Source organism: Gymnodraco acuticeps, unplaced genomic scaffold (genome assembly GCF_902827175.1).
Source record: "Gymnodraco acuticeps unplaced genomic scaffold, fGymAcu1.1, whole genome shotgun sequence".
NCBI classification, from domain to species: Eukaryota; Metazoa; Chordata; class Actinopteri; order Perciformes; family Bathydraconidae; genus Gymnodraco; species Gymnodraco acuticeps.
In genome coordinates this window covers 5815-22543 of record NW_022989997.1, presented here as the reverse complement: position 1 = coordinate 22543, position 16729 = coordinate 5815, and the positions used below count along the sequence as shown (strand labels likewise).

At 40.4% G+C, this 16729-nt stretch overlaps 1 protein-coding gene across 1 annotated transcript; it reads left to right on the top strand.

Annotated features, from left to right (window-relative positions):
* Positions 1-7201: 7201 nt before the first annotated feature.
* On the top strand, positions 7202-14762 carry LOC117544095 (N-acylneuraminate cytidylyltransferase-like; the record flags this gene model as incomplete). The annotated part of the gene is given in 3 exon segments (XM_034212897.1): positions 7202-8193; positions 8814-8956; positions 14607-14762. Coding segments are annotated over 3 exon segments (526 nt in total), but the record flags the coding sequence as incomplete, so codon positions are not given.
* Positions 14763-16729: the final 1967 nt, after the last annotated feature.

Genomic DNA, 16729 nt, shown 5'->3' with positions numbered 1-16729 from the left:
GATGTAGAAGAGACATGAAGAAGAGAGGGACACATGTTGATGTAGAAGAGACATGAAGAAGAGGGGACACATGTTGATGTAGAAGAGACATGAAGAAGAGGGGACACATGTTGATGTAGAAGAAACATGAAGAGGGGACACATGTTGATGTAGAAGAAACATGAAGAGGGGACACATGTTGATGTAGAAGAGACATGAAGAAGAGGGGACACATGTTGATGTAGAAGATACATGGAGAAGAAGGGACACATGTTGATGTAGAAGAGACATGAAGAAGAGGGGACACATGTTGATGTAGAAGAGACATGAAGAAGAGGGGACACATGTTGATGTAGAAGAGACATGAAGAAGAGGGACACATGTTGATGTAGAAGAGACATGGAGAAGAGGGGACAAATGTTGATGTAGAAGAGACATAGAGAAGAGGGGACACATGTTGATGTAGAATAGACATGAAGAAGAGGGGACGCATGTTGATGTAGAAGAGACATGAAGAAGAGGGGACACATGTTGATGTAGAAGAGACATGGAGAAGAGGGGGCACATGTTGATGTAGAAGAGACATGAAGAAGAGGGGACACATGTTGATTGTAGAAGAGACATGAAGAAGAGGGGACACATGTTGATGTAAGAAGAAACATGAAGAGGGGACACATGTTGATGTAGAAGAGACATGAAGAAGAGGGGACACATGTTGATGTAGAAGAGACATGGAGAAGAAGGGGACCATGTTGATGTAGAATAGACATGAAGAAGAGGGGACACATTTTGATGTAGAAGAGACATGAAGAAGAGGGGACACATTTTGATGTAGAAGAGACATAAGAAAGGGGACACATTTGATGTAGAAGAGACATGAAGAAGAGGGGACACATGTGATGTATAGAAGAGACATGAAGAAGAGGGGACACATGTTGATGTAGAAGAGACATGAAGAAGAGGGGCACATGTTGATGTAGAAGAGACATGAAGAAGAGGGGACACATGGTGATGTAGAAGAGACATGGAGAAGAGGGGGCACATGTTGATGTAGAAGAGACATGAAGAAGAGGGGACACATGTTGATGTAGAAGAGACATGAAGAAGAGGGGACACATTGATGTAGAAGGGACATGAAGAAGAGGGGACGCATGTTGATGTAGAAGAGACATGAAGAAGAGGGACACATGTTAATGTAGAAGAGACATGAAGAAGAGGGGACACATGTTGATGTAGAAGAGACATGAAGAAGAGGGGACACATGTTGATGTAGAAGAGACATGAAGAAGAGGGGACACATGTTGATGTAGAAGAGACATGAAGAGAGACATGAAGAAGAGGGGACACATGTTGATGTAGAAGAGACATGAAGAAGAGGGGACACATGTTGATGTAGAAGAGAATAGAAGAAGAAGAGGGGACACATGTGATGTAGAAGAGACATGAAGAAGAGGGGACACATGTTGATGTAGAAGAGACATGAAGAAGAGGGACACATGTTGATGTAGAAGAGACATGAGAAGAGGGGACACATGTTGATGTAGAAGAGACATGGAAGAGGGGACACATGTTGATGTAGAAGAGACATGAAGAAGAGGGGACACATGTGATGTAGAAGAGACATGAGAAGAGGGGGCACATGTTGATGTAGAAGAGACATGAAGAAGAGGGGACACATGTTGATGTAGAAGAGACATGAAGAAGAGGGGACACATGTTGATGTAGAAGAGACATGAAGAAGAGGGGACACATGTTGATGTAGAAGAGACATGGAGAAGAGGGGACACATGTTGATGTAGAATAGACTTGAAGAAGAGGGGACACATGTTGATGTAGAAGAGACATGAAGAAGAGGGGACGCATGTTGATGTAGAAGAGACATGAAGAAGAGGGGACACATGTGATGTAGAAGAGACATGAGAAGAGGGGAGGGCACATGTTGATGAGAAGAGACATGAAGAAGAGGGGACACATGTTGATGTAGAAGAGACACGAAGAAGAGGGGACACATGTTGATGTAGAAGAGACATGAAGAAGAGGGGACACATGTTGATGTAGAAGAAACATGAAGAGGGGACACATGTTGATGTAGAAGAGACATGAAGAAGAGGGGACACATGTTGATATAGAAGATACATGGAGAAGAAGGGACACATGTTGATGTAGAAGAGACATGAAGAAGAGGGGACACATGTTGATGTAGAAGAGACCTGAAGAAGAGGGGACACATGTTGATGTAGAAGAGACATGGAGAAGAGGGGACACATGTTGATGTAGAAGAGACATGGAGAAGAGGGGACACATGTTGATGTAGAAGAGACATGGAGAAGAGGGGACACATGTTGATGTAGAAGAAACATGAAGAGGGGACACATGTGGATGTAGAAGAGACATGAAGAAGAGGGGACACATGTTGATGTATAAGAGACTGAAGAAGAGGGACACATGTTGAATGTAGAAGAAACATGAAGAGGGGACACATGTTGATGTAGAAGAGACATGAAGAAGAGGGGACACATGTTGATGTAGAAGATACATGGAGAAGAAGGGACACATGTTGATGTAGAAGAGACATGAAGAAGAGGGGACACATGTTGATGTAGAAGAGACATGAAGAAGAGGGGACACATGTTGATGTAGAAGAGACATGGACAAGAGGGGACACATGTTGATGTAGAAGAGACATGGAGAAGAGGGGACACATGTTGATGTAGAATAGACATGAAGAAGAGGGGACGCATGTTGATGTAGAAGAGACATGAAGAAGAGGGGACACATGTTGATGTAGAAGAGACATGAAGAAGAGGGGACACATGTTGATGTAGAAGAAACATGAAGAGGGGACACATGTTGATGTAGAAGAGACATGAAGAAGAGGGGACACATGTTTGATGTAGAAGAGACATGAAGAAGAGGGGACACATGTTGATGTAGAAGAGACATGAGAAGAGGGGACACATATTGATGTAGAAGAGACATGGAGAAGAAGGGACACATTTTGATGTAGAAGAGACGAGAAGAGGACACATTTTGAGTAAAAGAGACATGAAGAAGAGGGGGACACATTTTGATGTAGAAAGAGACATGAAGAAGAGGGGACACATGTTGATGTAGAAGAGACATGAAGAAGAGGGGGCACATGTTGATGTAGAAGAGACATGAAGAAGAGGGGGACACATGTTGATGTAGAAGAGACATGAAGAAGAGGGGACACATGTTGATGTAGAAGAGACATGAAGAAGAGGGGACACATGTTGATGTAGAAGAGACATGAAGAAGAGGGACACATGTTGTGATGCTAGAAGAGGACATGAGGAGAGAGGGGACACATGTTGATGTAGAAGAGACATGAAGAAGAGGGGACACATGTTGATGTAGAAGAGACATGGAGAAGAGGGGACACATGGTGATGTAGAAGAGACATGAAGAAGAGGGGACACATGTTGATGTAGAAGAGACATGAAGAAGAGGGGACACATGTTGATGTAGAAGAGACATGAAGAAGAGGGGACACATGGTTTATTTCAGGATGAAGGACTCAGGAAAGCACATAATCAATTAATATTTGTTCTTTAAAATGTGGTTATTTACTGAAATAAAGGCCTCATTACTTCTTCTATCTCTGCACAAATCTAACCAGTTTTGGAAAGTACATTTATTTTTAAGTAATATACTTTTGAGACACATGACTTGAGTAGTTACTTTGCATGTTGATATAATTATGACCACATAGAAATCAATAAATGAATGATGATGTCAACAGCTATTCCTTGATGACCTGCTTCTTGTGCAGTTTGCTAATTTTAACGTTAAATCTACCTGCAATTAGCTCCAGCTGGGCTTTACTACAGGCGTCCAACTTCTCCCGAGTCGGATCACTAGCAAACTCCTCTAGCTCAAACTCCATAGCGCAAAAATCCAACCTAAATTCACTCAACAAAAAAAAAAAAGCAAACAAAACTGAAACCAGCTAGGCTATCACTCTAGCCACCCTACCTTGCACACACACAGCAAAAATATATATGCTGTCAAGGGCCGTTCTAGAAAGAACACCGGCACCTGCCCGAGACAGCCTTTGGACGAGTCCCCATAAGTTACGCCCCGCCCTCTACTTACTGGTAGAGACTCGTTGGGGAGAACCGCAACATAGAAAACACAGAAAACACGTAACATTTAACGGTGTTCATTTATTGTGATACATCCGTACTACATGGCCAACCGGCAAATGAACAATGTGCTGGAGGACAGGAAACAAACACAAAGACAAAGGGGCCTGGGCCAGCCACACCACGGGCCGTAGGACCCAGAGCTTCCCTCCGCTACCCAGAAAGCTAACAAATCCCTACGGGAGAAAACAAAGCCGCGAAAACCTAGAATACCTGTTCCTCCAGAGTACATAAGACACAAAACACTAGGAATCTACAGATCCTGAAGCAGAAGAAGGAGGAAGACCACGGACAACCTCCTCCGGCGTTAAGGTTGGGGGAGAGCTCTTCTCCTCCAGCTTCTGCTTTTTAAGTCCCCAGCTGAATGTCATCAGGACACCTGGGGAAGGCGGAGCCAGGGGCGGATCAGGTGCACCTGCGCAGCAGAGAGAGACAAAAGAGGCTTCTCAATTCTTAAATTTCCCCTCCTCGACTCCCCTCCTCGAGACTTAGTCCCGCCCACAGGAGATGCGAGCGGAGGACCGAGGAGGGGAACCGAGGAGAGAGGAGGGGAAGCAGCAGACGTTTAAAGAAATGAGAACTCCTCTCCTCTGAGCGGTCATTTTAAAGAGACGTCCATTCATTATTACGTGGCAACAGCTGCATCAGCTGTCGAGTGTTTTGTCATAGCCTGTATCTCTGTTAGATCAGCTGAACATTGTTCCCCCACATATTTACTTTGAATTCATTGAGAGTGCGGTATAATGAGACAATAACAGGCTACAGATGCGGATTTTGAAGGACGTCTCATTTCTCTAAATGCACACCGAGGACCGAGCATCGAGCGTCGAGGAGGCTCTCTGGAGGAGCTATAACCGAGGATACACTGATGGTTCCTCCACGGCTCCTCCGCGGATGCATTTCCGGGAACGGTGGAGGCGTGACGCAATGGGGGGGGGGGGGGGGGATATCCAGTCTCTGATTGTGTTACGTTATTATGAGAGTGCTCTCATACTTTAAATTGTATATATTTATATACATATATTTGTGTGTGTGTGTCCGCATCTGTGCCTGTTATTGTCTCATTATACGGTATACCGCACTCTCAATTAATTCAATGTGGGGGAACAATGTTCAGCTGATCTAACAGAGATACAGCGCTATGACAAAACACTCGACAGCTGATGCAGCTGTTGCCACATAATGAACGGACGTCTCTTTAAAATGACCGCTCAGAGGAGAGGAGTTCTCATTTCTTTAAACGTCTGCTGCTTCCCCTCCTCTCTCCTCGGTTCCCCTCCTCGGTCCTCCGCTCGCATCTCCTGTGGGCGGGTCTAAGGCTGCTTCTCAGGTCGACTATTTTCATTTCCTCGCTCCTCGGTCCTCGGTCTCACCGGAAGTTGATTTGCCTGCGCCATCTTGAGTCATCTTCCCATGGCTCTTATTTCTGCCGGAGGACCGAGGATCGAGGAGCGAGGAGCGATCATGGAGGAGCGATAACCGAGGAACCACCAGACCATCCTCCGATGAAATCCTCAGATACTCACCCCGCCCCCTTACTGTATATCACTCACTGATTGGACGAGGCACTGATCTGATGCTTCTTGACATGAGAGCAGAGTGAAGAAAATACATGAACCTCACGGGAGTCACTCCTCAGTTTATACCGTGTTTTGTTTCAATTCATGTATCATTTAGTTACAAATATGTGATATATCTGAACAACAAAGTGGTCAAAAATCATTTAATTCATTTTTTGGAAACATTTTCATGATCGCTTTTTTCGTTTTACATTTTCATGTATTGTCATTTCCATTCAGTCAGTCATTAAGTGCTATTAAAATGTTAATGTGCTACATATCCAAACAAACAAACAAAGTGTGCAATCCAATGAATGTTAATCTAACTGGGTTTTGATAGATAACATATCTCTTTTTCTTCTCTCAATTATTTTATTTCTATTGTGCACTCTAATCAATATTAATAAAACTAATGTTCGTTTATACATTTTAAGAATGGCGTTTATCTTTCTTGAGAATGAGTTCTTATTTTATTTTATTTATTGGGGTCTACAACAGATGATACAAATGTTTGTGTCAGTCAATGTGTACTAACAGAGGCGGGGGGTGGAAATAACGGGGACAGAGCTGCTGTCAGACATCAGCTGTGCAGCGTCATCACAAACGGACGTCGCTTCACGTGACGCTCCGGAGGAAAGGACGTCCCATTGCTCTTAAAACTCATTTCCCTGCTTCTCGTGGTTTCCTTGCGTCCCTCCATGCTTCCCTGGTGGGAGGGACTAAACGCAGGGAAACGACGCAAGTGAGGGAAGCAAGGATTTCATTTAATCGACCTGAGAAGCAGCCTAACGGCCCGTCTACACTACAGGCGTCGAAAAAGCTCGAAGCTGGGCGTGTCTGAGGCTTGGCGATTTTTTGCGAGCAACGCGACCAACAACCAATCACATGAATCTCCCGCCCCCGACATACAAAGCAATAGCAATGTTAAAACGAAGTAAACTGGATATAAAATCCCCAAACAGGCGAAAACCTACCAGTTTCACCCACTGTCTCTGCCACCTCCCTCCATGCCTCGCTCCTCTGGTTTGTATCCCGGTAGATAAACAGAGACTGATCATACAGCACCGGGTGATTCACTACCGCTATAATGAATTTTCCCTCCATTTATTGAATATGAGGAAATGACCTGCGTAGTCTCTCCCAGCATACACGCGGTTTGATTGGCTAGCGCTTGTACTGGCAGATTTGCATACACGGGATTTCATTGGCTGACGCCAGCTTCGAGCAAGCATCGAGCCTCAAAAGTTGAACATTGTTCAACTTTTGACGCCGATAGACGCTCGCGATGCTTGCAACGCCTTGCCATGCTACCCACAATGCAGTTCGGCGAAGTTTGAAAATATCCTACGTCACCCCATTCAAATGAATGGGCGAAGCGTTGAAAGCATGTTTTGACGCCTGTAGTGTAGACGGGCCGTAAGTCTCGAGGAGGGGAACCGAGGAGGGGAGTCGAGGAGGGGAGTCGAGGAGGGGAAATTTGAGTATTGAGAAGCCTCTCTTACAAATTAAGATACCTTTACCAGTTAGACGGAGTAAATGATGAACAAAATAAGTTATATTTTACTTGCAGGATTTCATAGTGTTTCTTCACTGTGGTATTAATACTTTTACCTAAGTAAGGGATATTAATACTTCTTCTTGGGTTAATCTCACTAAAAGCAGCCCATAAATGCATTGATAAGGAAGTAACAAAATAAGTTAAGTGCCCCGATAAACATTCCTGTTGTGATCTTGCAATATACTAATTTATATAAATCGTTATCACCGCAATAAAGAAACATGTCATTGCCATTTCTACATTGTAGATAAGATAGGATTTTATTTATTTAACATAGATGGTCACATTAATGTACACATTAACAGTATTTGGTATAAGGTATAGCAAAAAAGACGTAGTGGCAGATACGTAATTGCACGTTATTTATCGAACATTATTAATAATAATAATAATAATAATATTGCACAATTGTTGTATAGAAGAGTGTTTTGTAATGATGGTAAAGGTATGGTATTTAGCTTTGTGCATATGACAATAAAACCTTTGAATCTTATGGAGAAAAAAACATTTCTCCACAGCAGCAGCAGGGAGCAGTGAAGAGCATCAAGGCTGAATGAACAGCATGAAAAACAGCACCAGAAGAAAGCAGGGGGTGTTTCACGAGTATACTCCTTTCTACTTAAACCGACATTTCGGAGTCATTCTGCCTTCCTTAGGTGGACAGTAACCCGCATTGTCTACCACACCTTGCATCCAGAGTTATTATGGACACCAGGAAGACAGTCGATCCTCCAGAGGGTACCGGGCAGACGGACGAACTGCTGCCCGCTCAGAAGCTCTCCAAGGCGGATGGAAAGAGACACATCGCCGCGCTGATCCTGGCCCGCGGAGGAAGTAAAGGGATACCCCTGAAAAACATCAAGATGCTGGCCGGAGTTCCTCTGCTCGGATGGGTCCTCCGGGCTGCTGTGGACTCTGGGATGTTTCAGAGGTACATGCAATTATTTTTGAGAATTAGCTCCACAAATTTAAAATAGTAGAGCAGCCAAACCCCCTTTAAAGTGTGCAAGTATCCGCATTATCTGTTCATTTATTGTTGATTATTTTACCTTTTAGCTCTTGCCTCTAGTCTTTTAATTTCTCTTATGTACAATACCCAAATTGGGATCAATAAAGTACTTTTTATCTTATCTTAAGACCCTAAACCCCCTAATGTCAAAACCCTGCCACAACCCCTTTAAACTGTGCAAGTATCAGCCTTACCTGTTGATTTATTGTTGTAGCTTTTGCCTACCTTTTATTTACTTGATGGTTTGTGAGGTTATTTATTAATTTCTCTGTACAGCACTTTAGTCTCGGGGTTATAAAGTGCTATAAATAAAGTTGTATTGTACGAGTAAAGCAATGAAAGTATATGTGAAGAGATGATTGCAAACACGGTATAACTAGGGCTGCAAGATATTAAATGCGTATTGGAATCGCAGCCAAAAATCCCTCCAATCTCGCAGTTACAATCTCAATCAGAATAATCCCAATTAGTCATTTTTTCCAAATTTCGCAGCCCTACATCGAACCCTAATATCAATAATAACACACTTTTATCTCTCTTAGTGTTTGGGTGTCCACCGACCACGATGAGATTGAAAAGGTGGCGAAAGCTTGGGGAGCGCAGGTCCACCGCAGGAGTCCGGAGGTTTCCAAAGACTCTTCTTCATCCCTGGATACCATCCAGGAGTTCTCCAGACTCACTCCGGGTACGTCAACATCAACCAGGATGTGTGTGTGTGTTTGATCAGAGACACGGGTTGCATTCCAATAGTCCATTTAGCTTAGGAACCTTCCTAACGGAGTGAAATGACCCGGAAGTCCCTCAGTGGCAGCCATGATAAGTGCCGTTCCAATTCTCCAAATGAAAGGACTCATTTGAGTAACATTTTTAATGCAGGACTTTTACTTTTAAGAGAGTATTGCTACACTCTGGTACTTCTACTTTTACTCAAGTACAAGATCTAACTACTTCTCCCACCTCTGCATACTAATTGCATTTGTTGTAGGTATTGTATATATAACTTCTGTAAATAACTGCATTGTGTTGCCTCTACAATGACAGTAAATCTGATCTGTCAGCTTACCTTACAAACAGGGGGAAAGCCCCGAAATAATTATGTGTTCCTTTACTGAAGAGGAAGTAGAGATGGCAGATCATTAACAGTGAAATGCAGAGGTAGGAAGCAGTGGAGTACAAATACTTCGCTACTGTACTTAAGTACATGTTTCTGGTATCAGTACTTTACTCCACTACTTATTTTTCTGACAACTTTTTACCTTGACTTCTTACACTTTGAACACAAATACCTGTACTTTCTACTTCTTTCATGTTGAACTCAAATACCTGTACTTTCTACTTCTTACATGTTGAACTCAAATACCTGTACTTTCTACTTCTTACATGTTGAACCCAAATACCTGTACTTTCTACTTCTTACATGTTGAACCCAAATACCTGTACTTTCTACTTCTTACATGGTTGAACTCAAATACCTGTACTTTCTACTTCTTACATGTTGAACTCAAATACCTGTACTTTCTACTTCTTACATGTTGAACTCAAATACCTGTACTTTCTACTTCTTACATGTTGAACACAAACACCTGTACTTTCTACTTCTCACATGTTGAACTCAAATACCTGTACTTTCTACTTCTTACATGTTGAACCCAAATACCTGTACTTTCTACTTCTTACATGTTGAACACAAATACCTGTACTTTCTACTTCTTACATGTTGAACACAAATACCTGTACTTTCTACTTCTTACATGTTGAACTCAAATACCTGTACTTTCTACTTCTCACATGTTGAACTCAAATACCTGTACTTTCTACTTCTTACATGTTGAACACAAATACCTGTACTTTCTACTTCTTACATGTTGAACTCAAATACCTGTACTTTCTACTTCTTACATGTTGAACACAAATACCTGTACTTTCTACTTCTCACATGTTGAACTCAAATACCTGTACTTTCTGCTTCTTACATGTTGAACACAAATACCTGTACTTTCTACTTCTTACATGTTGAACTCAAATACCTGTACTTTCTACTTCTTACATGTTGAACTCAAATACCTGTACTTTCTACTTCTTACATGTTGAACCCAAATACCTGTACTTTCTACTTCTTACATGTTGAACACAAACACCTGTACTTTCTACTTCTTACATGTTGAACTCAAATACCTGTACTTTCTACTTCTTACATGTTGAACCCAAATACCTGTACTTTCTACTTCTTACATGTTGAACACAAATACCTGTACTTTCTACTTCTTACATGTTGAACTCAAATACCTGTACTTTCTACTTCTTACATGTTGAACACAAACACCTGTACTTTCTACTTCTCACATGTTGAACTCAAATACCTGTACTTTCTACTTCTCACATGTTGAACTCAAATACCTGTACTTTCTGCTTCTTACATGTTGAACACAAATACCTGTACTTTCTACTTCTTACATGTTGAACTCAAATACCTGTACTTTCTACTTCTTTCATGTTGAACCCAAATACCTGTACTTTCTACTTCTCACATGTTGAACTCAAATACCTGTACTTTCTACTTCTTACATGTTGAACCCAAATACCTGTACTTTCTACTTCTTACATGTTGAACCCAAATACCTGTACTTTCTACTTCTTACATGTTTGAACCCAAATACCTGTACTTTCTACTTCTTACATGTTGAACCCAAATACCTGTACTTTCTACTTCTTACATGTTGAACTCAAATACCTGTACTTTCTACTTCTTACATGTTGAACTCAATACCTGTACTTTCTTCTTCTTACATGTTGAACTCAAATACCTGTACTTTCTGCTTCTTACATGTTGAACACAAACACCTGTACTTTCTACGTCTCACATGTTTGAACTCAAATACCTGTACTTTCTACTTCTTACATGTGAAACCCAAATACCTGTACTTTCTACTTCTTACATGTTGAACACAAATACCTGTACTTTCTACTTCTTACATGTTGAACTCAAATACCTGTACTTTCTACTTCTCACATGTTGAACTCAAATACCTGTACTTTCTACTTCTTACATGTTGAACACAAATACCTGTACTTTCTACTTCTTACATGTTGAACTCAAATACCTGTACTTTCTACTTCTTACATGTTGAACACAAATACCTGTACTTTCTACTTCTCACATGTTGAACTCAAATACCTGTACTTCTGCTTCTTACATGTTGAACACAAATAACCTGTACTTTCTACTTCTTACATGTTGAACTCAATACCTGTACTTTCTACTTCTTACATGTTGAACTCAAATACCTGTACTTTCTACTTCTTACATGTTGAACCCAAATACCTGTACTTTCTACTTCTTACATGTTGAACACAAACACCTGTACTTTCTACTTCTTACATGTTGAACTCAAATACCTGTACTTTCTACTTCTTACATGTTGAACCCAAATACCTGTACTTTCTACTTCTTACATGTTGAACACAAATACCTGTACTTTCTACTTCTTACATGTTGAACTCAAATACCTGTACTTTCTACTTCTTACATGTTGAACACAAACACCTGTACTTTCTACTTCTCACATGTTGAACTCAAATACCTGTACTTTCTACTTCTTACATGTTGAACTCAAATACCTGTACTTTCTACTTCTTACATGTTGAACACAAATACCTGTACTTTCTACTTCTCACATGTTGAACTCAAATACCTGTACTTTCTGCTTCTTACATGTTGAACACAAATACCTGTACTTTCTACTTCTTACATGTTGAACTCAAATACCTGTACTTTCTACTTCTTACATGTTGAACTCAAATACCTGTACTTTCTACTTCTTACATGTTGAACCCAAATACCTGTACTTTCTACTTCTTACATGTTGAACCCAAATACCTGTACTTTCTACTTCTCACATGTTGAACACAAACACCTGTACTTTCTACTTCTCACATGTTGAACTCAAATACCTGTACTTTCTACTTCTTACATGTTGAACCCAAATACCTGTACTTTCTACTTCTTACATGTTGAACACAAATACCTGTACTTTCTACTTCTTACATGTTGAACTCAAATACCTGTACTTTCTACTTCTCACATGTTGAACTCAAATACCTGTACTTTCTGCTTCTTACATGTTGAACACAAATACCTGTACTTTCTACTTCTTACATGTTGAACTCAAATACCTGTACTTTCTACTTCTCACATGTTGAACTCAAATACCTGTACTTTCTACTTCGTACATGTTGAACACAAATACCTGTACTTTCTACTTCTTACATGTTGAACTCAAATACCTGTACTTTCTGCTTCTTACATGTTGAACTCAAATACCTGTACTTTCTACTTCTTACATGTTGAACTCAAATACCTGTACTTTCTACTTCTCACATGTTGAACTCAAATACCTGTACTTTCTACTTCTTACATGTTGAACCCAAATACCTGTACTTTCTACTTCTTACATGTTGAACCCAAATACCTGTACTTTCTACTTCTCACATGTTGAACTCAAATACCTGTACTTTCTACTTCTCACATGTTGAACCCAAATACCTGTACTTTCTACTTCTAACATGTTGAACCCAAATACCTGTACTTTCTACTTCTTACATGTTGAACCCAAATACCTGTACTTTCTACTTCTCACATGTTGAACCCAAATACCTGTACTTTCTACTTCTAACATGTTGAACACAAACACCTGTACTTTCTACTTCTTACATGTTGAACCCAAATACCTGTACTTTCTACTTCTTACATGTTGAACACAAACACCTGTACTTTCTACTTCTCACATGTTGAACTCAAATACCTGTACTTTCTACTTCTTACATGTTGAACCCAAATACCTGTACTTTCTACTTCTTACATGTTGAACACAAATACCTGTACTTTCTACTTCTTACATGTTGAACACAAATACCTGTACTTTCTACTTCTTACATGTTGAACCCAAATACCTGTACTTTCTACTTCTTACATGTTGAACTCAAATACCTGTACTTTCTACTTCTTACATGTTGAACACAATACCTGTACTTTCTACTTCTTACATGTTGAACACAAATACCTGTACTTTCTACTTCTCACATGTTGAACCCAAATACCTGTACTTTCTACTTCTTACATGTTGAACCCAAATACCTGTACTTTCTACTTCTTACATGTTGAACACAAATACCTGTACTTTCTATTTCTTACATGTTGAACACAAATACCTGTACTTTCTACTTCTTACATGTTGAACACAAATACTTGTACTTTCTACTTCTTACATGTTGAACTCAAACACCTGTACTTTCTACTTCTTACATGTTGAACTCAAATACCTGTACTTTCTACTTCTTACATGTTGAACTCAAATACCTGTACTTTCTACTTCTTACATGTTGAACCCAAATACCTGTACTTTCTACTTCTTACATGTTGAACACAAATACCTGTACTTTCTATTTCTTACATGTTGAACACAAATACCTGTACTTTCTACTTCTTACATGTTGAACACAAATACTTGTACTTTCTACTTCTTACATGTTGAACTCAAACACCTGTACTTTCTACTTCTTACATGTTGAACTCAAATACCTGTACTTTCTACTTCTTACATGTTGAACACAAATACCTGTACTTTCTACTTCTTACATGTTGAACTCAAATACCTGTACTTTCTACTTCTTACATGTTGAACACAAATACCTGTACTTTCTACTTCTCACATGTTGAACTCAAATACCTGTACTTTCTACTTCTTACATGTTGAACTCAAATACCTGTACTTTCTACTTCTCACATGTTGAACTCAAATACCTGTACTTTCTACTTCTTACATGTTGAACTCAAATACCTGTACTTTCTACTTCTTACATGTTGAACTCAAATACCTGTACTTTCTACTTCTCTCATTCTCCAAACAGCTGGTTCCTTTAGTCTGAATGTGTGTTTGGTGCGTGATCATTATTCTTTAGAGTCATTGCGTGCCTATTGATTTGAACACGATCCGTGTATCCATCATTTCCTGGTCTTCTCTAAAGAAGAGGGACCAATGGAAACGTTGTCATGTTGCCGTTGTTCAGCATGGAAACATTCATTAGCTAACAATGACATTATTGTTCTATTAATATAAAGGGAGGTCAGGTACTCCTTAAAACAGCTGATAGTTATGGGTACTTTTTACTGAAGTACATTTCAAAGCCTCTTTACTTTGACTTGAGTAAAGAAGTTTAGTCAGTACTTCTACTTTAACCAGAGTATTTTTAAACACGAGTATCTGTACTTCTACTTGAGTAAAGGATATGTGTGTACTCTTGGTGTCCAGCAGCTGTTTGACTCTGTGTTTCCTCAGAGGTGGATGTGATCTGCCACCTCCAGGCGACGTCCCCCTGCCTCCACCCGTTCCACCTGAAGGAGGCGCTGGAGATGATTACGGAGCAGGGATACGACTCGGTGTTCTCCGTGGTGCGCAGACACCAGTTTCGCTGGAAGGAGGTCAAGCAAGGATGTGAGTTATCTGTCCTATCATTCAAAGTTGAAAGGTTTTATTGTCATATGCACAAGGCTACAGGGTAGAAATGGCAATGAAAATCGTATGCAACAATCCAACATACGTCATAAAATACAAAATAAAAAGTAGTGTAAAAAGTCTTTTTAATGTCTTTTAGAATCAGCGTTTCTCCAACAGAGCTGATCAGAGGTATATGACGGATGTCTAAAACGCACGATATGTTTGGTATTTTGAGCAAAACACATCATAGACATGTTTCTTTTTATATTTGTATATATCTGAGACCTATAATATATGCCTAAGTGTAGAGGAAACTTCTGTGTAGCAGCAACGCAGTGGGAGTCACCGACACGGGAAGAGCAGGAGCTTTGATGTCAAACACTGATGGTTTATTTGGAGCTTCGGCCGGAGAATTCACATCACAAGTCCAAGAGCCAGAGGTTCTGACTGCACGGGAGAGTTGCCACGTCAATTCTGAAGAACTCTACCCCAGACCCGTGTATTTAGCTAGTTCAGAGAGAATAATCAACATGCTGCATAACAAGATAGAATGATAACACCTCTATCAGCTGACGCCACCAGGCAGGAACAGGGAGACACAACACTGAGAGCACAGCAGCCACGGTTACAGGTGCCTGTGCTCAGTCAGGACAGCATGAACTGATACACTGGGGCAAAGTTATGGACCTTGGAAAATATTTCCTCAACACTAAGAATAGTATAATAGGAGACCTTTAATACCTGTTCTATACAGCGGATGGAAAAATAGATCAACCTTTTTTCAACAGTGCAAGAGATAGTTTGTTTATTGTAATTCAAATCTTTATTGTCACATGGCAATAACATGCTGGTTACAACAACATTACAATCATGTAACAAAAGGCCAGCAAGGCAAAACTAAAATTAAATTAAAGGCTAGGGACATATCTTTATTATATTCTTGAAGATACATGTAGCTATTGTTCCAGTCAAATGTCTTTGTTTTGAGTCTTGGATAGAGTCCAAAATATACGACGGGCTGGGCCGCTCACTAGAGGCATATCGCCTCATAAAGCGAGTTATAAGTTCGCTAAATCAATCAAAATGTTGGTAAATTATTCTTGATACTTAAATGCTTTAGGAAACACAACAGCTCTCCATAAGGTTTCATTTATTTTGTTAGCAGCTCATTCCTTAAAACAAAAGCCTCAGATTGCTGATAATAAGAGGAAATATGACGGGTGTATTTCATGCTTGTTATGTATTTATTTAAAGGTCACCTATCATGCTATTTTTAGGCGATAGCATAGGTCTCAGATATATAACAAAACATGTCTATGAAGTGTTTTGCTCAAAATACCAAACAGATCATTCTAGCCATGCCTCATATCCCTCTGTTTCACTTCCTGTTTCAAAAATGCTGATTTGGGTATAAAGCTTTAAAGAGGAGGGGTCTGAGCTCATGCGGGACCCGGCAGCTACCGTCTAAACTAAATGCTGCCGTGATGAAACGCCATATCATGGATCATCAAGGATTCTCTCTGAAACAGTTTGGAGCTCAAAGGCTTTCTCTCTTGCCGGTTATACCACAAGGTGAGTTCCTTTTTACTTCCTGCTTCTTCACACACATGCTCTCCAGTACAGGTTAGCTCTGAGTGTTAGCGATGCTAATGTAAACACCGACCATATTACGTCCAAAACAGTCGGGCATTGTTTCTGATAGCAACGTTTCTGATTGGCCCGTGGGTCCACATTTCAGATATTACGTCATATCGGACGCAAATCTGGATCAGCTCCGTTGTTCCCCGTTTTTAGAGATTTGGGTACGGAGGAAAAGAGAGGGGGTTTTATTTTCTGACGCTGCTTGAGTTCCCCGACACACCGGGGACACATGTTGATGTAGAAAAGACATCAAAAAGTGCATTTTGCATGATAGGTGTCCTTTAAGATAATTGGCTTTTTCTTCACATGTATATTTCAGAAGT